Source organism: Alosa sapidissima, chromosome 13 (genome assembly GCF_018492685.1).
Source record: "Alosa sapidissima isolate fAloSap1 chromosome 13, fAloSap1.pri, whole genome shotgun sequence".
NCBI classification, from domain to species: Eukaryota; Metazoa; Chordata; class Actinopteri; order Clupeiformes; family Clupeidae; genus Alosa; species Alosa sapidissima.
In genome coordinates this window covers 14705610-14733040 of record NC_055969.1, presented here as the reverse complement: position 1 = coordinate 14733040, position 27431 = coordinate 14705610, and the positions used below count along the sequence as shown (strand labels likewise).

At 45.2% G+C, this 27431-nt stretch overlaps 1 protein-coding gene across 1 annotated transcript in view; it reads left to right on the top strand.

Moving 5' to 3' along the window:
• The window catches only part of mast4 (microtubule associated serine/threonine kinase family member 4), a 112166-nt gene that overhangs the window by 45213 nt on the left and 39522 nt on the right, over positions 1 to 27431 (top strand). The window contains 2 exon segments of the mRNA XM_042058652.1: positions 8763 to 8794; positions 16655 to 16735. Of these exon segments, the coding sequence (XP_041914586.1) occupies positions 8763 to 8794; positions 16655 to 16735 (113 nt within the window).

Here is a 27431-nt window from a genome sequence, read left to right as displayed (position 1 = left end):
CAAGTGTCTGGGCTAACCTTACAGAAAGCCAATAAGAAACGCTGTCTCCACAGATGCTTCGTTTTTCCCCCACCATTTATCTTTGATATACTGCCTGCAAGCTTTTAGGGCTTAGCTCCAGCCCTGCTACTGATTGCGTTACTGTAGGATGTCAGTCACACCTGGAAAGCCCAACAACAGCACTGCTCCCGAGGCCCGGGTGTGATCCCGACCCCCCTCTCAGATGTCATGATCACATTATGTGGTTTTATTGATCTACACGACCCTCTCCAATATGGAGATAAACCCAAGATACCTGGGCGCCTACACTCAGCACTCCACCCTTGAAGATTGAATCGGACCCCAGACTAGTTGTTTGCTGCTACTGCTCTCTGTGTGTGTGTGTGTGTGTGTGTGTGTGTGTTTAGTGAAAAAAGAGGCTGGTAATTTCAGCCACTCAGGGACAAATTGCTCCATGCTCATAGAAGAACCTTGAGTTACCTTTGTTTTTTCTCCTTCTCCACTGCTCCCCATCTGTCGACAGTGGGCGACTTAACCGTCCTTGCTCACTTTTTAAAATCCCATGTGTATACACAACGTGAGTGGAAAAAACACAGCGAGGACACGTTACAACTAAAGAAGAAAAATACCTGACTCGAAATGATTTTGTGTGTGAAAAGACTCTCTTTTTGAAACACCAATCACCTGCAAGGCTATCTCATTCCTCACATACAGTCTCTACTTATCTCAACCTAATTGCAAATGTGATTCTAAAACACACCAGCACACCTTTTCTGTTCTGATCAAAAGATGCTTATCCATTATGGAATCTGGTTTGTAGTCATACTCAGAACTGGAGTGTGGTGTGTGCAATATAACCTCCCTTTTCCTCTTGATGTCTCATTAGGTATTGTACTTCAGCTTTTTGTTGTGCTAAGCAAAGACAACCTTTGACTCTGTCATAGGAGAACACTCATCAATCAGACTTCAGGTTCTATGGGCTGTCAGACTAAAAGTCTTGAAAGTAAATGTCTGTGTTCGTTTTTAATTGTGTGGGAGAGGATGTAAACTTGTACCGCATCTGTCATCCAAAGCCCTAATGTGACACACACACACACACACACACACATATAAGAACACGATCACACAGAGTTTGAAAATGGTTTAAAAAGTAAAAATGAAAAGCTTGCAGCCATGCATAAGAACACACACACAAAAATGCACACACACACACAGTCAGAGACACACACTTGTGCACAAACAAAGAGCTTTGTCCTCAGTGCTGGTTGAGCGCTCCTGTTTCATGTCTGCTGTCAGCCTGTACCCCAGAAATGCATTCTATTTTCTCTTACTCTCCCATGAAATGCTGCGACATATGCATTGTGCACTTTTGTTTTGAACCCTGAATATCGACTGAAGACCGTCTCCTATTGATATAGGCTTGTGGATGAACAACACACATATCCATGCACATTTCCTGTGTCTTGTTTAGGCATCCGTAATGCTCCAAGCTCTATTTTTTTTGTGCGCATGTTTTTGTTTTTCCACTCTCCCTTACTGAGCTACAGTACGGCATGTTTTCCCCTTTTTTACTCCTCTTCATCAGGCAGTGTGATTTCTCAAAAGGAGTTCATGTCAGCTCTATCTGGATGGAATTTTTTCGAGGGGTATGGGACTACGGTAACAGACTACAAATCATGTCACTGGGTTTGTTTTTGTCAGCTCAACATGTCATCCACCTGAAACACATGCTGCGGGCTGCTAAGGGTTTGAAGAGGAAAACACACACACACACACACACACACACACACACAGACACTCAAATAAACATGCACACACACATGCAACCCTCCAATTTCATGCAAGTCAGCGTTTTAACTCTAGTGCAAGTACGTGCACTTTTGATCTTGATTGGTAAGAAACCAACTCAAGCCAGCTCAAAGGGAATTATTAATAGAGCAGCACGAGAGGCTCTTTAAAGAAGCGTTGCCTCTGCTTTGATGCCACTACGGAGGCCTTGAGGAGGTTTCAGTAGCGGTCATCCAAAGACCCTGGCCCCCTGGAATCGGCTGGTGCGTATAGGTATTACTTGCCTATCAGAACTACTATCACAAATGGGAGAAACCCACACCCTTAAAATGAATGTGTTGTCCCTAGTACTGTATCTGGACACAGAGATGTGTTGATGTGTTAAACAAACAACACAAGTTGAGTTGTTTTCAATGCAAGTTGTGTTATTTTCAACACATTTTGTGTAACAAATAAAAAAACTTAACAAACTTGTGTTTACAGAGATGTGTTAAAACAATGCAAATTCGTTTTAATAGTGCACCCTTGTGACTTTGTAACTCCTACGTTTTGTATCGCTCAGCTCGATATCAGAGTTGCTACAGTTTCTTCCTTTGTGTTCGGTTTGTTTGCAGAGATCTTCCTTTACTGTAGCTTTAGCAAGTTTTGGGAACGATAGGCGAGGGCTCTTTGAAAATCTGATCAATTTAGTGAAGGTTTGAAATTGCTCCTTCAAACGCCTCCAGGTCTTTTTGAAGTCCTCTATCAATATCTTATAATTCCTCGCACAAGAGAACCTTCCAGTCTCTTCGATCAAACCAGCTTTCACTTCAGCGCAGGTTCGAAGATTTTAAGTCTTTCCAATCCTCTTGCACCCAAAAGTGCAGGCAGTTGGTGGAAATCAACCCATTGCAAATAGATGTGGACAAAAGCAGAAGAAGCTGTACTCTTTGATGGTTTTTGTCAGTACTGGTTCTAGAGAATAATGTCAAAAGTTCTGATTAAAAATTTACCAGAATGGAGTTGTGTATTGCTTTTATCACGTAAAACGGTATGTGAATCAGAAATCAGAACAAAACTTGTTCTAACAGTTCCTTCAGTGTACTGTTCCCAGTTTGTCCTTGGTGGGTTACTCAAATACAAAATCTAAATTTCAAATGTAAGACCTAAGTCTAAATTTCCAATTTGATTGTAGAGAATTCTCATTGAGGAATTTCTGGCAACTAATCTAATAACATTGGCACTTCTCCTCGTATCCATATTATGCATGCTTCCCTATGCATGAGAAACATGATGGCCCGACCTGACGCTCACCATCTCTGATGCTACTTTTAGGAACCGTGCCATGCTGGAACATTTGGATATCCGCTTGTTGATGAATTTTGACAGGTGCGCAGATGGCTGTTAATTTGGAATGGCGCTAATCAGCGTTGTCTGCAGTGATCTTTCTATAAACAGAAAAACAACCCCGGCCTGTGCCTCTAAGGAGTATAGCTCTTGAGTCTTCACAACCAGCTTTAAGATTTCACTTCACCACTGAGGCAGAAAGCAGGGCGGTGGAGTGAAAAACAGACAAACTGAAACCATTCTCACGTTGTCTGCCAGCAATTTGTGTCAGCTGCAGAATCTGATCTAGCTTCAGCTGAAGCGGTAAACACGTTGTTCTCAGTTCCCCATCTGATACTTTTGCGATACAGATGTAAGGAAATTGTACATCAAAACATGTTTCCTGAAGATTTTACAGCCATTTTTTTCCATTCTGTGAGATTCTTCTTTGCTCTGAAAGTCATTTCATGACATGACCTCTTCTATACAGAAAGAGTATTAAATGAAAAGATAATGAAAGTGTGAAATCAATCTCCTAATCTGGAGAATCCCTTGAGAGTTCATTAAAAGTATTTTTACCTGAGAAACGCACCGGCTTACCTTCAGCCATCCAGCTTCTGCAGTCTACTGTTCTATCTGCTGTGACTAAATGATCAGGCTCTTCTCACCCCAAAACACATTAGCTGTGTGTGAAAATGTGCTTTGCATCCATTTTCCCTGGAGTGTATGGTTCCCTTCTGTACTGTACTGTAGTCTAAAGTATGAAGAGATTTATAGTCTACAGTATGAAGAAATGTACAGTTCACTCAGACCAGTGATATTAAAACCAGATGATTCATATTAACTACAATTAAATCAAATGTATTGGCAGACCAGTGACTACATTTTTAGCGATTTGGATGTAGGACTTAAGTGGATTGAAAGTGACATGAACAAAATTCTGCTTTCCGATTAAATCATTTTTGTGATTTTATAGTGGATTGACATGTTCTGCTGTTTTTCACCAAGCCCTGTCTGGAAGCTGTCAACAGTCCTTCACTAACGGGTGGGAGTAATCTGGTTTTTATCTGAGAACCGTTGTGAACCCAGAGCTCCCCTCGATCTCAGAAGCAGACGGCAGTCAAATTGCGTCAGTCATGTCTGGTTCAATGAGTGTAGGAGTATAGGCTTATCTCTCTCTCTCTCTCTCTCTCTCCATCTCTCTCTTTCTCATTCTTTCTCTTGCTCTCTCTTTCTCTCCGGTGCTTCCTCTCTTTCACTGACACTCATTTCACCCCATCCCATCTCGGAGCCCCATCTTGTAGGGCTGATTGGGAACTAATCAGGACTTGTGACAGAACTATTCAGCGTCTTGCAGAATGAACATTCTAAAGCAGGGTCTCCAACCTTTTTTCCTCATGAGAGCTACTTTGACAAAATGGACATGGCTGAGAGCTTTTATATTAGTAGTAGCATGCCATGTATTCATATAGCTGATCTCCACCCAAAACCGCTAAATAAGATGTGTATGCTTTTTAAAGGTTCCTTTCAACTCATTTACCTGCTCTCTTTGTAGACTGTGAATTTGATTTCATAGGAGTTTTATCATATTTCCCAAGTTACTGGGTTATCAGATGTATGAACATCTTCCTCAAACCTTTTGGAGGGCTATAGAAACAAGTGGGGAGCTACTGGTAGCTTGCGAGCTACCTGTTGGAGACCCCTGTTCTAAAGAATATCTGGATCTCTAAAAAAATGAACATGCCATTTTTTGAACTGTGCATTGTTAAGGAAGGGATTATTATTAAGGGTTCAAAACTGCCCTTCTTGTAGGGCTTAATACTTCATTAGAGGGTTCTTTGTTGTCAGCGTTTTGTCAGTGGTTGTCAGGTCTGACCTCCTCTGCTCTCTCATGCAACCTCGCGCTTCTCTGTGGGTGGCGGATAGATTGAACGCTGCGTGCCTCTGATCTCCATGGCCGACCCCTCTCTGAGCGCGCCCGACCCAACGTACATCACTGGGGTCATCGCCACAGAGCCGTCCAGCTCCACAGGAGGGGAACCAATCAGAGCGCGAGCGCATCGGTCTCTCTCATCTCGAAGAGTCATCTTCTGATAGCTCGTAGTGTGAGGAGGGCCCATGAGATGACAGTTGCGGCAGAGTCACAAACTGCAATATTTTTTCACACAAACACAGGCGCATATATATGCGCGCACACACACACACACACACACACACACATACACACACACACACACACTCATTGACACTGGCACACTGTCATACACACCTGGAGAACTGTCATTAGGGAGGACCAAGCAGAGCGCACAGTGCCTCCTGTTTGATGTAGTGAGGAGACTTGAGAAAAAAAACTTCATTCCCCCCCCCCCCCCCTTCTCTCTCTCTCTCTCTTTTTTTAATGTCATTTACCCAGTAGGGGGAGAGGGAAGTTAGCGTAGTTAAGATGCATGTCAAACCCAGATGGAGGATAAGGCCTCAGACACGTGATCGCTTCGGCAGAACCTGCTGCGTTCCCCTTTGTCTGCTCCCACTCATTATCACTCTGTAGCGCCGCAGCAACTTTCATTTCAAAAGAATCGGTACCAAAGCCTCACGAGAACGCCGGAACAGAAGACTTCCTAAATATACCACCTTTCCACCAAGATTCATATTCATGAGCATTTTTAAAAGGTACAGTATCGATGAGGGAACAGATAAATGAAGCAGTGGTTACTCTCGCACTCTTTTATGTCGCTTTTCTTGCCTACCAAAGCACATCGTACTCATTGAAGGTTGAAATTTGTCATCACCGCTACTAAGTGGCATCCACCTGGATGATGTGAGTCATTATGGCAGTCTTTCACACTCATTGTGTGCCAGTACAATCACCTTTCACAGGCTGTGTTAAAGGCACGGGAACAGATGGGGAGCTAGCCAGTTGATTGCACTGGAGACGATTTAGTGGGCCTTGATCGAGAAGAAGCTCATTTAGGGAAATAATTGGGCACAAGTCTGGGGTTGCTTCCCCCACTTTTTACAGTAGGCGTTGAGGGATCTCTTTTTATGACCACACACGGATGTACATTTTTTTTCCTTCTTCTGAAGAATTGTGTACAGCCCTTTCATACTGCTGTAGCTAATGTGCAGCCAATGTGCAGCCAAGTGCTATATTGTGGATAACCTAGGGTTTATTCATGCTGTTTAATTGCACTGGTCTTTGCCCAGTTCTCGCTTTTGCCTGGGTAGATGTGCTTGTGCTCTCTCTCTCCCCCCCCCCCCCCCCCCCCCCCCTTCCAACCTGCTGCTGACATTGCCCCCCCCCCCCCCCCCCCCCCCCCCCCGCCTAAATCACCGGGGCTACGCAATTTGCCATGCTAACGGGAGTTGGAGCTCCAGCTTCCCAATGTCACGCTGACCCGTCCACCCACCGGGAGCAGCAGGTGGGGGCTGCCGCACACTTAGTCCTGATGGATGACCAGAGGGACTACAGTCGCCTCACAGCGCCTGCCTTATTAGTCACTCCCCCCCCCCCCATCCCTTTTAAAATGTTTTTCAAAGTGGAATTTGAATTAATGGTTTGTTTGAGACAAAAGGGCATTTATTATGTTTTTAGTGGATTGTGCAGTTTTCACACGTTGGGTGTTATTAGCCAGAGTTTAGCAAAAGGGGTCTTTTTTTGTGTTTTGATGCCTGCTTGAGTATGTGTTCACTATGGCAGTAGTTATGGGTGTTGTTGGTGGATTCTTCAAATTTATGTAATTTTCCGCTTTCCGTTCACATTTCTCCTGAGGTGAAAATTGAACACTAGGGCTGGATAAACACAATTCCTCCCCAGAGACCATTGCAGGATTTTTTAATCTTTCAAAACAGTTTTTTTTTTTTTTTTTTTTTTTTTTACATTTCATTTTAATTCAGTTCAGTGCTTCACTGAAAGCCCTTGGCCATACAGGCTCGCCTTTGTGATTTGCCGTTTCATTTTTCCAGTGTGTTATTTTCAACATATGAAATCACTTTCACACTTTACACCAGATTAGCATTACCAGTTCAAGTCACCTGTGTGCGAGCACGGAGTCCCAAGTGGCCAGTCATTTATCTATTGCAAATGCTCCCCTCTGGTGGCGTCTCTGTATCATTGCTATTCTTATTATGTAGTGGTGAAGGCCAACTGTATGCACTGCATCCTTCTAATTACTGTATGTGTGCATTTGTTTTGTAAAAACAAAACATTGTCCTGGCCACTTCGTATTTAGGTGATGTATAGTGGAAAATAGCAGCATTTTAAACCATTTTAAATAAACATTAAGTAAAGATCGTTTTTACTTATTTTGCCCATTTTTTTCAAGAATAGCTGTTAGTCCTTTCCTTTCAAACAGCAGAATTAAGATAATTAAGGAGGGCTTCTCTCTGTCAATAGTGGTAATTCACTTCCTTGGTTACTGCCAACATTGTGTTGGTTTTCCCTTTTGTTTGACAAATGAATATATAGGTTGCAATAACCTTTACCAGACCTAAACAAACATTATGCAAGTGTGCCTCCCATGGCATACATACATACGTGCTCCTCACCTGAGATAATTCCCTCCTCCATCTTCATCGGATATGTTGACTGCAGTAATTAGCGTAGACATGCATTGCATATCAGGCTGGGGAGGAGGCGATGGCATAGCGGTTAATTATTCATCACGAGTGTGACTCAGTGTTTGGATGCTGTTTGTGAGAAACTGGGTCGTTCCTTCAGCGCCGGGAGAGAGGGAGGTCACAGCAGGACTGTGGAGCTGGCACCTCAGCCAGACGGGCACGCGGGCACTTGGGAGACGCAGCATATGGGTCTGCGCCTGTGACTCAGTGCCTGGGACAGTGAGGTGCCTTGACGATTGTTTTTGGGCCAGAATTTGGGTCTGAGGTCACACGTTGTTGAGGAAATCCCCAGATTGCTTCCTCCCTCATCTCCCTTTATTCATGAACTGGTGTTTTTATGTGGTCAAAATTACTCCAAGACAACTGGTGTGAGACTGCAACTTTAATCAGGATACCGGGAGCATGTTACCCACATGATATGTCAAAGTAACAAGCCCACCTATCTGTGGGTGAAACCAGTTCTTATACCCTTAACACACATGGAAAATCACAGAAAACTTCCCCCCCAACAATGATCCATCCAGTTAGTATGAACAGAGATAAGGATGTTACAAAACCTTCCAATAGCCTAGGCTATGTTTGTGTCCTTGGGCTGAATACAATCAGACACCCAACAGCACACAACAGTCTTCTCACTCTCTGGAAATTTCCACAGATGGAGACTTTGGATGAAGGCAACCATTTTCACAACGCACATATGCATGGTTAAACTAAACATTTTAGTAAATGAGAAACATATATAAAAAATTATACTACAGTTGCACTGTTGAGTATTCATTTATTGGAAGTGTGATTTTGCATTGCCCAGAATTGCACCAGTTGTTTTCCTGTCTATATATGTGTCTAAATAGGGTAGTGCTCTGTACAGATAACCAGCAGATAAGCCTCAGCCTAAACTTGGTCAGTTTAGCTACATGCTTTTGGCCTGTTATCACTTGACACCCCCATGCTTACTCTGCTTCCACATATTGTGTTATTTCTGGGGGGTGCTAATTTGAGAGATCACACGTTCACAAAATCTAACACACTTTTTTTTGTTCTTTTGCCCACAGAAGGAGCTCAGTCTACCCAGAAGAGGGAGTTTGTAAGTAAAACACAGCTAATTTGGGATCATGTTGTGTGTCTGTCTGTTTTTTGTGTTTTTGTTCACTCTGTGGTCAGCAGTAACTTTGAAGCATCAGAAAACGGCCCATGGAGCATTTCTGGTCAAAAAATGTAACAGTCGCTTGGAAAAGAACAACATTGGAATGAAATCTGTCATTGCTGAGCTTTCATTTTATTTGAATGAGCCACACTGCTAGAGAAAAGACATGACTGCTTAATAAACCCAGAGAAAGCCTCTATAATGACATGCTTGGATCACGGCATTCCACGTCATGGATTCCTGTCTTCTTATCAGTGCTACAGAAATACAAGCTTTAGTCGAAGTGGTATTGGAGAGATTGTTTCATTTTGTCTGTTCCCAATGGAAAGTACACTAAATTACTACTGCACTGTTGGTGGGTATGTTAAGAATTTAATGATACACAGTGTGTATCATATTATTTAAAGCTTGTCTTATATAACCCTGGTAAACCCATTTGATAATATGGTTTTCTACTCTGTGCACACCTTTAACAACAACCCATGAAGCTAAAGACAGACTATCCATCCTGAGTGTCAGTTCTCCTCGGTGACACCTATCCTTGAATTTTGGCAGCGTCTGGCTATTTAATTCTCAGGCACAAATTAGATTCCAGCCCCGGACCCGAGGAGTCACTGCCCAGCCTTATTACTGGTGACCTGAAGGATAATATAACACTCCAGCTTCCCCGGGGAGCTGTACCTCTGAATCATATTTATGGTCCACATATTATGGCCTGGGATCTAAGAGCCTATTTACACAAGGCATTTATATGCCTCAGGCCCCCGGATGGATTGATTCTCTATACGTGTGGATACTGACTGGCCTAGGAAAGGCATGTAGTCTGAATCAAGAGAGTGGCTGAGTGGAATAAGGATGTAGTTTGAATACAGGATGAATGAACTGAGGCTTGCTAACTAATGAGTGTTGTGGGAGATTCCAGCCATGGGGAGTTGAGACCAGCAGTTAATCCTTGTTACCCGTCTGTGTTGGGTATGCCTTCACAAATACAAAAATGTTAAAGGACTGAAAAGAGTCTGGAAGTTTGGGTGTCTTGGAGTATAGCTCAACGGCTTTTAGATCCATCTCTTCCTGTGGTCACGTGGGCAGGTGGTATCGGTATCGAGGTTTTTCCAGGCCTTTTAAAGCTGTGGCTTGCCACGTGAAACCCTCCCCAAATTGTATGCGTTGTTCTAAGTGTGTGTGTGTGCACGTGTGTATGTGTGTGTGCGTGTGTGTGGTGGTGGTGGGGGGGTAAGAATTCGGCACGGCGTGTTTCATTCCACACCTGCTCCCTCAGCGCATACAGACGCAGACGACCCACTAATGACAGCCAGGAGACCAGCTGCTGGAGGAGAGAAACTGCTACACCCTGTCTCTCTCTTTCGGATGAAGAGCCAATGAAGTTGCCATGGAAATCGCACTGTTGCTTCATGTTTCTCTATCAGTTTTTTTGCTCTCTGTGCTTTTAAGCACCGATCATACACAGACAAGCTCCACTACTGTGTGCATGAGAGAGGGAGGACTTTTGTACATGCTGCCTTTGTGCACTCAAGCATTGTGTAAGATATCATTCTGTCACCACCTGACTGTTATACCTAAACAGAATCTGTGTTATTGATTACTGTTATTGTTGTAGGGGTCACACTAGTCATCGCCAAGATAATCACCCAGACATTTTATTGGTTTCGTTTTTTTTTTGTGGGTTGGTAAACACTCACTTAACAGCTGCCCTGCCTGAAATTGTTGGTCCGATATAGGTCACAGGTTTGATTTTCATAGGGTCTAAAAATAACCTGTTGTTGCTGTTTTTGTAGCGACCTTAACGACTTTGAGTCCTGTGCCTGCCATGGTCGCATAAGTCAGATGTATTACATGCAACCTATCTAGGCAAGCTAGGAGGGCATCAGAAGTTCAACATCCCATTCTCGCGCCAAAGCTCCTGAGCTAATCACCTGAAAGATATATGGAGAGGTTGATTTATCAGCTCTTATATTAAACATGTAGTTTTCCATCTCGTCTAGCATGAACTGCTGTTAAATAAAGTGCAATGTTTGAGGTCCAGATTAGCAGTATGCAGGCTCTTCACTGAGGAGACAGACAGACAGATAGGGAGAGAGATGGAAAGAGACAAAGAGAGCGATGAGTCCGTTCTTGTCCACACAGGTGAAATATTTTCCCCATCAGAGCTTGGCATTTGGCCTGGCCATGGGAATGGAGACATCTGTTCCCTGTGAATCTCCGCCATGCACCCTGACCAAGCCCCAGTAACTCATTTGGAACTGGACTAGGATAAAGAGCTCCCCCTACTGGTTGTACTATTTCTCCTATACACACTAGTTGTTCAACAGTAGCATGTTCGTTGAAGATCATTTGGACATACTGGACTCTTGGTACAGGAGTGTTGTATTGTATTGTACTGTATTGTATTGTGTTGTCTATTCCTTGGGGAGAGGAGACTCCTAAAACTACTGTAGAACAACTCCCTCTTGTTTCGTCAATTACTTTTCCTCTCCCCTCCCAGTGTTGTATTGAAGTTCTGCCTTCATACGCTTTGTTGCTGCCTCCCGTTCTATTTCAGCGAAAGAATAGCACATCCTGCTCTCGCCCTTCTCTCTGCTGTAGACACAAGAGAATACCACCTATTCACACTGGGAACAATGGAGGGAAAGTGGAGCACAGGAGAAACTCTCCTGACAGTGAAATGTTGTCGTTTTATGCTCGGGTGTAGTCAATAGTAGTCCTCTCCCTGGTCCTCTAGTCTAATTCAAACCCAGCCAGAGAAACTGGGTAGAGAGACGGCGTGTCAGTGAATCTTTGGCATTTGTGCCGGTGATTTATGAAGCGGCCCGGCGTGACAAACGGCCGCTCCAGATGATGGATGTGCTCGTGAAGATGGCCAGCGGTTTGTTGACTGTTGCCGAGGGACCCTGAAGATGGTTGCCGGGGCTGAGGTGCAGCGAGGTAGCGAGTGGTGGAGTGCCAACCGCACACTGTTGACAGAGCAGCGCCAATTTGATTGTTTGTCTGACATAGTGCAGGATGGGTGCAATGAGGACACACACACTCGCACACACATACAGTACACACACACAAACCAAACAGATACACTGATGGCTGGCTACTGTGTATTTAGTGTCATTGATGTGGAATCTGGAACAGGTGGTCAGACTCTTTAACTAATGGTATTGTATGTAGTGTGTATATATATATATATATATATTACTGTTTTACATAAATATTTTATGTATGTATCCTTTAAACACTTTTTCAAAATTCATTTCTTAATTTTCCTCGCCCCCAGGAGGAGGGAAGAGGGTATGGTAATCGGTCTAATCTGTCTATGTGTGTGTTCTCTCACATAACTCCAAAAACACTAGTCCAAGTTACTCAAAATTTGTATACTAGACATAGGCTCACCATATGTTAATCCTCCTACATGATCATGCTGTTTTGGCTCAGAATGCAGATGCTAGAATTTGGGTTGGCTTTGGTTAACAACGTTTTGTGCCAGGGGAGAGGGCAGGCCTGGCTCTTGTTTGTTTTGTAAGGGGTGGTTGAGGGAAATCACACTAATTCTCATTCCTGCTTTGAAGGCATTGCACAAGGCGGCACATGTGGTTGAAGTGAAACAAGCTACTGTATTCCAGGTCAGGAGTAAGTGGGCTATGTAGCAATACTGAATCGGAGAGCTAAGCCTAGGTCAGTTCAGGGGCCAGGCTTCAAGAAACATGGTAGCTAGTGCAGATCTATTTATGGTAAATGCTGACCTCCTCTTGCTAAACATTTCCAGATCCTCTAAAAAGGACTCTTTTTAGTTAGCATTGGCAAATAATAACCCTTTGTACCGTGCACAGTAAAACTTGATTCAAACTCTTCCCTCTTATTATATTATATGATCAATAAGTGTCGTAACACTGTTATTATGTTCCAACCATAATCCTCCCTTAACATAATTGTGTGCTTCACCCTGTTGCTGCTGATGCATAGTTAACCAGTCGAGTTCTCTGAAAAGGGAGAACTTGGAAAGGGACTACCTCGTCTCCTAGTGGAGTCTACCCAGTGCGAATGGATGAATGATTGAGTGCATTAGCTGGCTGGTTGGAGACTTGGCCTACCATGTTTGCCGCCCCAGCAGCACTTGTCTAGGTGCTTACTCCTGTTCCCTGGTTTTTCTCTCTCTCTCTCTCCCTCGTTCCTCTCTCTCTCTCTCTCTCTCTCTCTCTCTCTCTCTCTCTCTCTCTCTCTCTCTCTCTCTCTCTCTCTCTCTCTACCATCTCTCATGCCCCAGTTAGTTTGCTGGCTGCTGGTTGCTGCTGCAGCTGATTCTGCTGCTGCTGCTGCTGCTTCTTCAGCAGGCTGACACCATCATGCCGCGGTGATGCAATGTAAGCTGTCAGCCACAAACACGCATTTCCTCGAACACGCCGGGCACCAGCATCAACAATTCATGTGGTGCGGAGATGCGGCAGAAGTTAAGTGTCAGAGCGAAGAGAGGCGGAGGCCCTCGGCTCCCTCTGGACATGGGCTACAGGGGTAGAGGGGAGTACCGTGCGTCTGCTGGACTTGAGTGTCTGTACATGCCTACTGTATAATGGCCAGAGGTGTGTGTGTGTGTGGGGGGGGGGGGGGGGGTTCTTAAGGTTGCAACTCGTCAGTTGTTGTTCAGTTAAATGAGACATTTTAACTACCTACTTGAGAGTTAAGCTCTGTTTTCCTACTCCGCTGAATCCCATTATCAAGTCTTTACCAGAAACTCGTGGCTTTTCCGCTTTGCGATTCGCAAGCTCATTAGAGCTGCAATCTCTAAGCACCTTTTGTCCTCAATGAGTCTAATTCAGCACACACTGCAGAATCTTCTAGAAGGCTGCACATGTTAGATGGATCTTCTTAGGAGGATATGTTTGAGGAAGATCAGTTTCACATCTTGCTGTAAGCTGACCTTGTATGATTTAACAGTTATCTCAAAACACCCACTTTTTAACACAAAATCACATCCAAGTATTGTCTGCCTTGAATCAGTTACAGCATAGCCATACATTAAGATATGCTGCATAAACACATGTACCTTTCACAATACAATACATATGGCGGGTTCCCTCAGCATGATCATATGGTACATATGATGCATACATACTGTGCATATACGGCATTTTCCCCATCTGGGGTCTCTGACTAAACTCTGCTGTACACTCATGACCAAGCAGAAATGAGCCTGGCTGCAGGCCGTCTGTTTTTGTGAAGCGGCACGGAAAAACTCCCTGCATGTGGCGCTCACCTTGCCTGTGGAGCCCATGTTGTGTGAGGGAGTGTGTTTACCGGGATGATGATGCAAGACTCTGTGTGTGTGTGTGTGTGCAGGAGGCTGGGCTGAAGCACAACCAAACGTGTGTGTGTGTGTGTGATTGAGTGTGTGTTTCTTGTGTGTTTAAGTCTCTGAGAGAGAGAGAGAGAGAGGCAGAAGGGGGCGTGTCTTAGGGGAGGGGGAAAAAAAAGACAGAGAGGGGGGGAGGAGGTGGAGAAAGAGTGAGAGAGCAGGCTAGCGAGCGAGAGACACAGCAAAGGGAGAGGGAGGGGGGTGTATTGTCCAGCCTCCATAGCCCCTCCACAGGCGTCCAACACGCTCATCTGACAGCTCGGGGTGGAAGTTGAACCAGCAAGAGGGGGGGGAGACAGAGAGGGAAAAAAAACACCCACAAGAGGGTTTCACCCCTCCTTCTTCTCCTCCTTCTTTTCCTTCCCTCTTTTTTTTTCTCGAGTGCACTCACCAGTTCCCCTCTCTCCTGCGCGGTAGCTTACGCTTACGCTCACACTCTGACTCTGGCTCTGGCTCTTTGTCAGTGGAAATGGGGGTGCAGGAAGGGCTGACCGTATCATGCGCACAATAGAGACAGCCAGCGCTGCTTTGGAGCCATGAAAGCCCAGCGGGAGAGGTTGAGGATTCCGGGGCTGACGCTGGAGTGAGTATATACACGTATTCCCCCTCCTCTGTCTCTCTCTCTTGCTCTCGCTCTGTGTCTCTCGTGTTGCTGTCTCTTCATGCGCTTATGTTGCGTTTATCTTGGCGGCAGACGTCTGGTCATCTGCCTGCAGTCTGTGTGTTTTCTTTCTGCCAGCTAGCGACAGCATGTTGGGGTTTAGCCTTCTCTGCGTGTGTCACTATGCGTGTGTGTGTGTGTGTGAAGGTAGCAGCAGCATTGACACACTGGCAGCATCCGCAGCAACAGCAGCAAGTGCGATCAGAATATACTCTGCAGTTAGCTAGCAACAGCGCTCGTGTGTGTGTTTGTGTGTGTCTGTGTCTCTGTGTGTCTCTGTTGCTCGTCTGTCAACCCCAAGCCCTGGGATTGCTGCAGCTGTTTATCTTGGCTGCCTGGTTATGGTGACACACATGGGCACACTCTCACACACACACACACACACACACACACACACACACACACACACACACACACACACACACACACACACACACACACACACGTACACTCACACAGTCACAATCGCACACGCACAGTCTTTAGCATTGATGCACACGTACTGTTTACCACACCTCGCCTTATCACCCTGATCGTGTGTTGATCAGCTGGTCAGACCCCCCCCCCCCCTCCCCCAAGCACTGTGATCAATAGCGTTGTTAGGCAGCAGTGAAGTGCCCTTGTGGAAAGGGCCTGACCACTGCCCAGTGACACAGCTGCAACCGCAGTCACAGCCATAGCCGCCACCACCATCACAACACAACAACGGCAACAGTCGCTGCAGCATCAGGGCAACGACACCCAAACAGTTTAACCAGTCTGGGCTGCACATGTGAGCCATATGCAGCCGTGAGGGATCGCTGCTAACTAAAGGGGATTAGTCGCAGCGTGTGTCCTTTTCAGGATCTCTAAGGTCACAAAGACACATGTTTACCTTGCACTTGCATCAGTACGCAGATCACTATGGAGACCGAGAACTCTGCTCAGTGGATGCAGAAGTGGGGGTTGGGGGTAGGTTAGTGGGGGCTAGCTCAGCATTTTCAGGTCTGCTTGATTGGATTGATGTGGGTCGTCAATAACGACACAGGCGTCTGCCCCCCCCCTCCCTTTCCCCAACCCTCGCCTGATATGCGTTTACTGGGCAGCTCAGCCGAGTACAGCCTCCATCACATGCTGACGTTGTCAAGCTGGAACTCGCATGTTGGATGCGTCTGAGCAGAGACGGAGCGTCTAGGTCATTGTTTACCCACAATGGCTGTTGCCTTATCTCAATTTTCAAACAACGCTCCCCACTTCCCTTGACAGTGTGTTTTTGTTTTTACTTTTTACTCTTTGTAGTCAATCAGTGTGTGATTTAGGTTTAATCGAGTTATTTCTATTCAGGTTTTGGGTTGATTTCTGCTGTTTAAAATGGGTGGGGGGGGGCACTGTTGCAGAAACTGCGTAGTGTTTCTGGCTCCCCTTAAAGGAGCTCTCCCTGCCTTTCGCCCCCTCTGGCTTCGTTTTAATGGTCCACCTATGTGGATGTGCATGACTAGCCCCTCACTGCCCCGCCAACCTCTCAGAAGAACCTGAGGATAGCTGTGGTTACATGTTCCCAAAACACCATCAAGGTGGTCATACATACAGTCAGTTAGTCAGTGTTTTGATAAATAACGTGCTCTGCTGCTGTGTGATGCTGCATTGTGGTTAATGTTTGCCAAGTAGAGTATGTCTCTGCATATGAGCGTGCCGTTGTCTGAACCCTCAGTCACCACCACCCCACCACTGTACCCCACCATGCCATCCAGGCGTTCATGCTGAAGAAATGACCATTTACGAAACTCAATTTAACTTCTTCCAGCCTCACTCCCAGAAGTCTGAGCCCAACTCCCACGAGCCCCTGCAGTCCTTGCAGCCCGCTGCACGCCTTTCATTTTTGGAGGTAAGAGCGAGCTGTTTCAATATGGCCATCTTGATTCGTTTTCTTGTCTTTTTTTTGTTTTTGTCCTTCTTTTGGCGGATTGAATGGATGGGCAAAGGAGCCATGTTGATTGAGGTTTGTGCAAGGGTCATAAAATGAAACATATTTTTGACAAGACCAAAAAAAAAAAACAATAACTCTCTCTTGTTACCTTTGTTTACTCGTTGTGCATTTGATTTTGCGGCTTTTGAGTAGGGGTTTAGTGAAACAGGGTCACGGCTTATGTAATATTCTCAGTGAACCCCCCCCCCCCTCTTTCTCTCTCTTTCTGTGTGATCTGCTTTTTTGCCCACTCTTTTAAGTGCAAAGTAGGATTTATAGAATTCACAATTGAACTCTTGAGCTGAAAAGAACAGCCAAGGATCATTGTTTCCAGAACTGGTGGTTGAGCTGGAAATTTATGATGGTCTAAATGAAACTCTTATGCACGAAAATGCAAAACTGTGTCCGTTTTCTCAATTATTTGCATGATACACTTGAGCATATTTTAATAAACATAAAAATGGAGACGGAAAGATGGACGAGAGAGAGAATTAATCACGGGCTCCGTGAACAGCAAGCTTAATAAGATTGTTATGTGTCTGTGATGGCTTGGTTTTTACAGTACATGGTGAATTTTTTTTGTATGGCTCAAAAACACCTTGAATGGGTTTGTGACTGTGTGTCTTGACACTGACGTTCTTCTTGTCAATCCCAGAATCCTCTCCTCACTCTCTAATGATGCTTGCCTGGAGCTTTTTGCTTTGGAGAAGGCCTGTGAATCGTCCTTTTGTTCCAGAAATACGTATCTTTGGGTTCGCAAATGAACTGGGTCATCGAGCCTGGACTCTTTTGTGGTTTTGCGGTTTTGATTGGCCGGTGTTTATGCAATAGCTTGTTGCGTGGCTCTGGGCTTTTTGAAGTTGTGGGAATAGAAGGTCAACAGAGTTGATGCCCCCTGTGTCTCCTCTCTGAAGTCTCATGGATGGTGAGAGCCCACAGCCAACACACAGTAGACCTTTTCATCTTGTACTTGACAATGAAACCGTAATGCAGTGAGTCTCTTTGTGTGGTGTGCATACATCTCTATTAAAAAGCATCTTTGCTTTGTATTGTAAATAGTGAATCTTTAATGAGATGATTTGTGAAATGATATTGATTGCCAGATGTGACAACCTGATACCACTGACTGCATGGTAGCATTGTATTATAGCATTGCACTAGTGTGCAAACTCTCATGTTTCATATTGAACAGAGTGTATAGCTGTCTGGTTCATTGGGTACATGGAACTAATGGATCGCAATTGCCGGTAATTTTAGTGCTGCTCACTTAATTGATGGGTTCAACCTGGATATGGTTTCGCAAATATACCAGGAGAGAGCAGGAAAAAAAAGAGCAATTGTGTGATTTGTTATTTACTGCGATGCGAGATCTTGGCAGGAGACTTTTCCAACATGGAACATTGATTTGACACCCACTTTCTTCACCTATGCGAGACCCAAACCTCCTCCATTCAATTTTTGTAGAATGAGCCAAGTACAGTCCTGAGCTGTACTCATATTAGCCTCATTATAGTCACTTGCAATCGGAACCGACATAGAGCCTCCCGGGTACTTAAAAATGCCCTAACGCTCTCTGTAGCCATCTTGAAAATGTTTTCAGCAGCAGTAAATGCCTGCTGGAAGGTAATTGTTTTGAAATGTTTTCTTGGTAGTTTGACGGTGCGTTTAAAGCCAGATAACACTGTTGCAACATTACACCATTGCTGTATTTATTCCATTGCTGTGTTTTCAGAGGCCTTGGCTACCTCCACCCCCCCCCAGCCCCCCAGAAGTTAGTAGTTGCTAAATGGCTAAGTGGTGCTGGGCAGATCCACGTTAAGTGCCCCCGAGAAGCAACCCAGCAGCGACATGTGTAAACTCTCCTCTGTTTGTTTTACTCATCCTGTCTGTTCGTTTACTGGAAAAAAGAGAGCTTGAAGAAGAGATGGCCGGTGATTCTCCCCCCCCCCCCCCCCCCCCCACACACACACACACACACCTCCCGCCCCCCCTCTCCAGCCTGAGCCTAGTGTTCCACAACAAGACAACAACAGCAGCTCCCGGAGAGGAAACTGACAGTCATAAACACAACCAATATTTGCATCGTAAAAATGAAGCCCAACAGAACAGTAAATGGCAGGGACAGTGGAAAAAAACAGCAAAATAAATGGGGATAAATGGAGAATAGGGAAAAGCAAAATATGCCTGTTTGTCTCTCTCTGTTCTCTGGTTCTCACGTTTTCTCTCTCTTTTAAATGGGAGTGTACAGACAGGGATAAAAATCAACTAGAGCAACTAATCCAATCCAGTCCAAGTCTCTCATAAAAACATCGGCTGCCAGCTCGTCATGCAGAAAAACAACACAAACAACCAGATGACAGAAAGGCCCAAACACAGTGTTGGAATGACCGTAAACGGAGCAGCAGTGATGGAAGGTTCTGAAGGGATGGGAGTAGAGATGCTGAGCACAGGCACAGGCCCAGAATGCACAGTAGGATCCTTCACAGATATCCACATCTGAATCCACATCCACATCTGAATCCACTTTCCCTAGGCCTAACTAGGCAGACTGTTCATTTTATGGTTTTTAATGCCAATTGCTCAAATAATTTAGTTCTTCTTATTTAACTTTATTTTCATCTATTTAACTAACATTTATTTAATATTATTATCTACTCTGAACGGTAAAATTATCCCCGTATCACCACAGCTTATTGCTAAATGCATATGGCCTGTTGTCCTCTTCTTCATTTTCCTAAATTAATTTGTGATCTTCGTTCCTACTTATCATAATCTTATAGTACAGAGAATGACGCATATCTAAGACTCTCGTGAGTCTCTTTAATACTGATACAATCTGCTGAAGAAACCTCTTGCCTCTTAACCCCAAGCTTCCACTGTGTTGACGCCTATTGCTGATACCGAGGGTGCCCTTTAAGTAAGACACTGCCTCAATCCCCCCAGATGTAATTACACTGCTAATAATCTCATCTAGAGGAGCACAGGCGAAGTGTCAAAGTTACTAATAAAAGCATTCATGCATAAATATCGTTAGTGTCTCGGGATAATAGGGTGGTTGTATCTTCTCCCTCATTTTCAGGGGGGTGATTAATTTTCTGAGTCACCGAGAGTGTTTGCATTTCATAGTGGTTGCTAGCAAAAATGGCATGTGTTCTGATGGTGGTGATTTTTATATATTTATTTTCTGGCTTTTTCATTGTTGGCTCTGGTTAAAAGAAAGCTGAGGACATTGAGGAATAGTGGAATGGTTGTGCTATGGTGTTGGGCTGTCATTGCCAAGCATGTTTTTCCTTTTCGATCAGCAACATGTTTAAGGAAACGGGTCATCAGATGAGGTCAGGGAAACACACTCTGAGGTGTCAGTCACCTTTAGTCAGGTACACACCCGTGTGAATCAGTTCTAGCGGCCGTGTGCCTTTGAATCACCCTCGCTTTAATTGGGGCACGGAATCAGAGCGCCACACCGCATACCCGTATTTAGAATGTGGTGCCGTCACACCACTCCGCAGAGTTACCCTGTGTGTGTGTGTGTGTGTGTGTGTGTGTGTGTGTGTGTGTGTGTGTGTGTCAGGTTGTGGTCTAGAGTGCTTACAAGTCATTGGCTCAGCATAAGAGATAAGACCAATGGAGTCATGAGACTCCTCTCCACATCAGGGAACTTTAGACACTGTGTGTGTGTATGTGTGCTTTGCGGTGTTTGTTTGTTTGTTTGTTTGTTTGTTGTTAACAAGCCTGTTATCTCAGCGCTTTTTTTATAATTGGTCTCATCTCCTAAACACTCTGAATACCACCACCCCCTCCCTCATTGCCCCAGTTAATGTTTGAGTGTTTCTCTGAATCAAGACTACAGGTAACCTCATAGATATGCAATAGGATCATGTCCAAACAAAACACCATACATACACATACACATACGCACACACCCCCACACACATACTTAACACACACATACAGTACAAACACACACACAGCTCAGTCATATGCTCCTGGGCTTGTAGCTACACGCCACCATATCAGGCTACTGTAGGTTCTGCCCTCTTCCCCTCTCTCCTCGGCCCCTTCCGTCCACTCATGCGCGAGCCGAGGGCTCGGGAGGTGGGGGATGGGAGCACATTCAACAGCTAATTGTCAAGACCAGTGGTGGTGCTAGAGGTCGGTGGGAAGTGTTTGTTTGGGGGGGGGGGGGGGGTCAGCGGTAGTTAAGGTGTATGTGTGGGGGGGTGTGGTGTACCGCCTGGCCTCGTCTGTCAGCTGACAAGGAGAAGAGAGAGGGAGGGAAAGAGGGAGAAAGAAAGAGAGAGAGCACAAAAATAGAGAGAAACTGAGAGACAAAGAGATAGAGGGCACTTTGGACAGAGGGAGATGTACAGAAAGGGGAGGGGGGATATTGGGGAGGGTTAGCCTGCCCATGCTCTGTTCTTTCTTTTGTTCGTATGATCTGCCAAGAGGCCAGATTGGCGGACAGGCGTGCGAGAGATCAAAAGTGCGGGAACGTACCACATCACTCTGCACCCGGGCCGGACAGCATGCACGTCCGTCTGCAATGAGCCGAGCAGAGAGAGTGAGGAGGGAGGGGAAGAGAGAAAAAAACCACCCCCTTGCTCCGTTTCAGAAAGCAGAGAGAGAGAGAGAGGGAGGACGGGCCGCTGAAAAGCACTGAATTTCCACATCAAACGGGCCAGCTATAGGAAAGCCAGCCCCTACAGGGATCATCTGGAGAGTTGCCAGGTTGGGCAAGTGCGCAGAGTGGAGCTGAATGCGTCGTGCTTCCGTGTGGCACCCTGATGATGCAGTGCCTGATCTGACTCACTAGACTCCTCCTCCCCCCTGCTCGGGGTGGGAAGTGGTAGGTGCCTGTTACATGATATGGAGCATGTTTTAGCTGACTGAGAGAAGTGGCTGAGCCGTGCATAGGATAGATAGAGACCAAGAGAGAGGGAAGGAGTGAGTGAGAGAGACCAAGCCAGGAAGAGAGAGAAAGAGAGAGAGAGAGAGAGGAAGACACACACTCACGCGCACAAACACAAGTCTCTTGACTAAGGATATTTTTCATCTCAGCCCAGAAACGGATGTTATTGTGACTGAGAGAGAGAAGGATAGGAAAAGGGAAGTAAGGAAAGAGGAAAGGGGATTATGACCACAATCAGCGCCCACTGGACGTGGAGGCTTTTGTGATTGAGGACACCCCCCGGGAGGACAGCAGAAGAGGGGGGACAGGCTGTCCCGCTTCCACCCTCCTGCCTCTGCATGCCGCAGCTGTTTGCAGATGTGTCGGCACACGTCAAGTTGGGCTTGGACGGTTGTGCCGCGGCGAGGACGAGCCACCGGGACACTTTTTGCTCGGGCGGACGCGCGGCGTCCCTGCCCAGCGACGCCAGGCGCTTCTCCTCCCCCGGCTTCCTGAGGCACCCCAGCGCGCCGTGCTGGCATGACCTGGACGCCATGTCGGACGCCAGCTTGTGGACGATGCTCTCCAACTTTTCCATGCCACACTTCCTTAGTGGTGCTCGCCTTCGACGCTCCAAGAGGTAACCAGAGTCTTCCATCCTCATCACTCTGCCACGGCGTTTAAGTTCAGGGTGTCCGTGTTGTCTAACTCCTCGCCCTCTTGTCTCAGGTGACATGGGAAGCTAAATGTTTTTAAAGAGAACCAAAGCTGTGTGAGAAGTTGGTCGCTTACTCAAACAATACGTTGGGTGTTGCTTGACCCATTGTGTGTGTGATTTTCTTTTCCTCCATTGTGAGGTCTCCGTGAGGAATGAATGGGTGATCCTTATCGTGGCATTATCGGTTGGCCCATGCGCCGCGTTGAGAGGATGTTTACAAACAGGGTTTTTAATTACCTCGCCTCGTTTCCAGGGACAAAAGGCGTGCCAGTGTGATCAGCAGGCCATTGTGAAGTTCTTTATTTCCCTATCCTTCAACTAGGACAGTTGTCCGTAGTGACCAGGCGCTTTAAACATTAACTACTGAGATAGCTTTGTCCTAATTGTTGGTTTGTGTGTCCAAATGGTCAGAATGATGAATGTTTTAACTTAACTTCACTTAACCCTTCAAATTGGGGTCACTGACCTTCCAAGGAAGGTCCTGTCTCTGCCTTTATGACACCGGTGTGCGAGCCGGGTCAAAGATGCCAACCGAACAGTTTTGCGGCTTCTCGCTCCTTCACCAAGTCAGCGAGTTGCATGTGCTAACTTCATTGCCTATTGTCCTCGACCATATTCATATTTTTAAATCCCTGCCATGACCTATTTTATAGCAGCGAGGGAGAAGCTTAAAGCCCCCATGGATTTGCTTCATCTCTTCCACAGCATGTTCAATACATTACTGTACAGTACAGCCTGTGCTCATCACTGTATTGGCCGTCGGATCTGATCTGATGTGGAGTTGGGGTTGCGAATGGACACTTTTTCACTGAAAGGGGTGGAATGACTCCCTGTCAGTGAGCCTGTATTAGCCAGATTATCTTTTGAAGATTATTAGGGATTATTTCATCTGCAGCGAATGTTAAAGTACTGTAGGCGTTAGATTCTTTTCCTGTCAGATTCAGACGTACGCTACAGATTCTGTGTCCTCCAGCAAGCTTTCTCACCAGTTCGCCGAGTCAAGCTTTTGTGAATGACTTGACCTCCACGAACTCTGCGCGAACCACTGTGTGTGCCCAGTCGTCCGTGGATAATCAGCACAATATGAGTTGATATTGGTTGCGTAATCCCTTGCATCATCGCAGAAGTTTGCCAATACTGTGATTTGCTATGATTTGACCTTAATAGAAGGAAACGCGTATCCCACAATGCAGCAAGCAGAGCTGCGGTCTGGATAATGAGAGCTGTAGCACTGGGAATAATCTCTGGCTGCCTTCATCTTAGTGCCCTGTTTCTCTTCCTCTGTGTGTGTGTGTGTGTGTGTGTGTGTCTCCTCTCTTTCATCTCAAACTCCCTGCCTGTCAGTTTGAATGCGTGTGTGTGTGTGTTTGTGTGGTTATTGCTGGTGTATGTAAAAGTTGCTGACGTCAGTTCACCTGACTTTGCAGAGCTCTGAAGTCTTGTCCACAGAAGAAAAAAAAACAACAACAATCAGCCGTCCTGATTTTTTTCTTTTTCCCTCCTTCCTTTTTCACATGAGGAGATAAGAGAAGACCTGTGTAAGGTCTCTCTGCCAAAGTGGAAGCGTTTACAAAGCGAGACGGCTATTGAAAGCCTCATGTAAATATGCCCCCAAAACAAATCAAGCTCTTTTTCTTCTCTAAGCAGCCCCGGTGCTTTCATTTCTGTGGGATGAATAGTAGGGAAAGATTGTTGTGCCTACTCAGCTTCTGATGTTAGCGGTGTGAATAGGGGTATAGTGTGTGTGTGTGTGTGTATCTGTGCCTGTGTGTGTGTCTGTGTATGTTTTTGTTTTCCGCTTCTTTGTCTTCATTAGAATTCATTGCTCTTTTTATTATGACATGATTATGGCTCAGTTATTGGATGTCAGTGCTGTGTCAGTGCTGTGCCAGTGATTTTTTTGTTTTTGTTTTGTTTTTGTGTGCAGGAAATAGAGACAAACACTGAGCCAAAAGAATAATTTTTCTCTCTCTCTCCTTATCTCTTCCTCTTCCTCTATTGCTCTCTCTCTCGCGCTCTGCATCGTAGATTTGTGCAGATCCAGCGTGGACGTCTTGGATCCTCACATGCGTCTGCACTGCCGAGCGGCTGTATAGATAGAATGCTGGCCTACTTCTCCCCAACGCCATTGCCAAAGGCGCCTTCCTTTGTCGTGGCTTGCTTTTAAACACCATTTTTACACCATTTAAACACAATTGCGGTTTTATCCTGATCAAAAATTCACACTTGCAGTGTAGAGTTAAGCCGACAGAGGAAGGCTTGAGTTCAAGTGTTCCTCCGCAGTATTGGACTATTATTTCTGGAGTGCGACCTCAATAGATGAGAACATAGGGGGGGAAATGACAACAGAACAATGTGTGTGTGAAAGTCATCTCGAACATTTGAGATTTTTATGGTGTGATGAAAGAGCAAATAGCAAAGCCATCTTAAGTCGAAGCGCACACTGTGTTTACGTGTGTGTAATTGGTGAGGACGTGTATAAATAGACAGTTAAACCTGATCCCTGCTCTCTTTCTCTTTCTCTATCTCTCTCTCTTGTCACTGGGCACCTGTGAACTGGATATTATTCACTTTGCTGCAGTGTTTAACGGCCTTGAGAGGATGGCAGTTCTCAGACTGACATCAAAGCGCTGATTTATTCAAGCTGGACCATCTCAGAGAGAGCAGCTGAGAGTGGGAGGCAGAGGTGGCCCGGTTGTGACCCAGATATGGCATGGACCTGTTCCCAAGGTGTCTGTTCTCTCTGGGTGTCTTGGGTGTCACTGGCTGTATTTGGACCATGCACTCACCCACCATAGACTCCACTATATATAATGAATGACCACTACATACATAGTGATTCACTAAATAGTAGACTATATAGTGAGTGAGTCGATGTTCCTAACATAGCAGCTGTTTTGGTGCTAGACTTGGAGATCAGTTTAAGTAATTCATTATTCAATTTCAATTTATTGTGCTTATAGAGCGCCAAAACATTACACATGTATCATGGCACTTTACAGAGTGTAGACAATCAGAGAAAAAAAAAAAGAAAAAGGGAAAAAAAGAAAAGAAGGCCCATGGGTAACAGGGGCGAGGAAAAACTCCCTAGAATTAGAGCTACATATAGGAAGAAACCTCAAGCAGAGCCACGACTCAAGGGCCTGACCCATCTGCCTAGGGTCTAATACAGGACAGTAAGGTCTGTATACATAACAAATGCAAATGATAGTCAGGTGTAGAGAATAGGACATGGTGTTTAAAGCACCTGAGGTGAAAGTTACAAGAGGTGGGATGAATACGCATCCGGTATGATAATGCATTAATCCTGATTTAGTGACAGAAAGTTCAAATAGTCCAGCGTTGGAATTGTCCAGGGGAAAGGAGTTGTCAAGGGGCATGTGGTGGGTCGGCAGACAGGCCAGGAATCTGGGCAGAGTTGTCATAGGCAGGTGATTGGTCGCTAGGCTGTACGGGCCAGGAATCCAGATAGGGGGACAGTAATAAGCAGTCAAGGATGGGACTTCAGGTGAGATGGGTGAGAGGAGGGCCAAGCACACGGATGGCTGATGACTGGTGATATACCTCACAAGTGAGGCACAGTAAGGGGGAAGAGAAAGAGATGTAGAGTGGGTTAGTATTACTGAAAATCAAAATGTTTAATGTCAATAAGTAATCAGTGGTACTATATATTGTTACAGTATACCATAGTGAGAATAGGCGTGGCACATGAAAAGTCCATGACAGCACTATGCTATAGCAGCATAACTAAGGCATGGTGAGGGGTATTCGACACCAGTGCAGGTATGGTCAGTGACCACCATCGCACACGTGACTGAGGTGCCAGTCACACGAGGACTCAACAGGGTGGTCCATTCCAAAAATCCCTGAGGTGGGTGAAGTTCCACACCGTACCATACCTAACTATGGGAGGCAGTAAAGAGGTATGTTTTAAGTCTAGACTTAAATAGGGAGGGTGTCTGCTAGTCGAATTGAGGAAGGGAGATTATTCCAGAGGAGGGGTGTGCGATAGCTGAAAGCTCTGCCTCCTACTGTAGTTTTTGAGATATTCAGTATTCTGTGTATTCTGTGATCGTAGCGGTCTAAGTGGGATGGGGAAATATGTTCATATTTTTTAGTTCTAGTGAGTGTGCGAGCAGCTGCATTTTGTATAAGCTGTAAGCTCTTTAGACAGGTGTTATTGCAGCCAGCGTATATTGCAATAATCAATTCTTGAGGTGACAAAAGCATGGATTAATTTCTCAGCGTCTGGTAAAGATAAAGACTTCCTTATCTTTGAAATGTTCCTTAAATGATAAAATTAAGTTTTGGTAATCTGATTTATGTGATTATTTAGTGATGGGTCTTGGTCAATTGTAACTCCTAGATTTTTAACACTTGTGGATGAAGATAGTCGAAGATCAGTAAATGTAGCCTGTGATGAGGATAGGATATCCCTCATCTTTTTAGGACCTAAAACCATGACATGAAATTATTTGTCATCCATGTCTTTATGTCTCTTATACTGTACATGTGTCAAGTTTGGCTAACGGAGTTAATTCGTCAGGTTTTATGGAAAGGTATAGTTGTGTATCGTCTGCATAAGAATGAAATTTAATGCCATGTTTCCTAATTTCAGAGCCTAGGGGAAGCATATAGAGAGAAAATAACAGGGGCCCTAGTACTGAGCCTTGAGGCACCCCATATTTTACCATAGTCTGGGTAGACGGTTTATTGTGAACCTGTACAAATTGTCTGCGGTTAGAAAGGTATGATCTAAACCAAGCGAGTGCTGAGTCTTTAATGCCTATCAAATGTTTTAAGCCTGTGGAGTAGTATGTCATGGTCTATGGTGTCAAAGGCAGCACTGAGGTCCAGGAGGACCAATATTGATATATGTCCATTATCGGCAGCGATGAGGAGGTCATTAAAAACTTTAACTAAGGCTGATTCAGTACTGTGGTGAGCTCTGAAACCAGACTGATATAATTCTTGGATTTTATTCATATGCAAGAAGGCACCAATTTGTT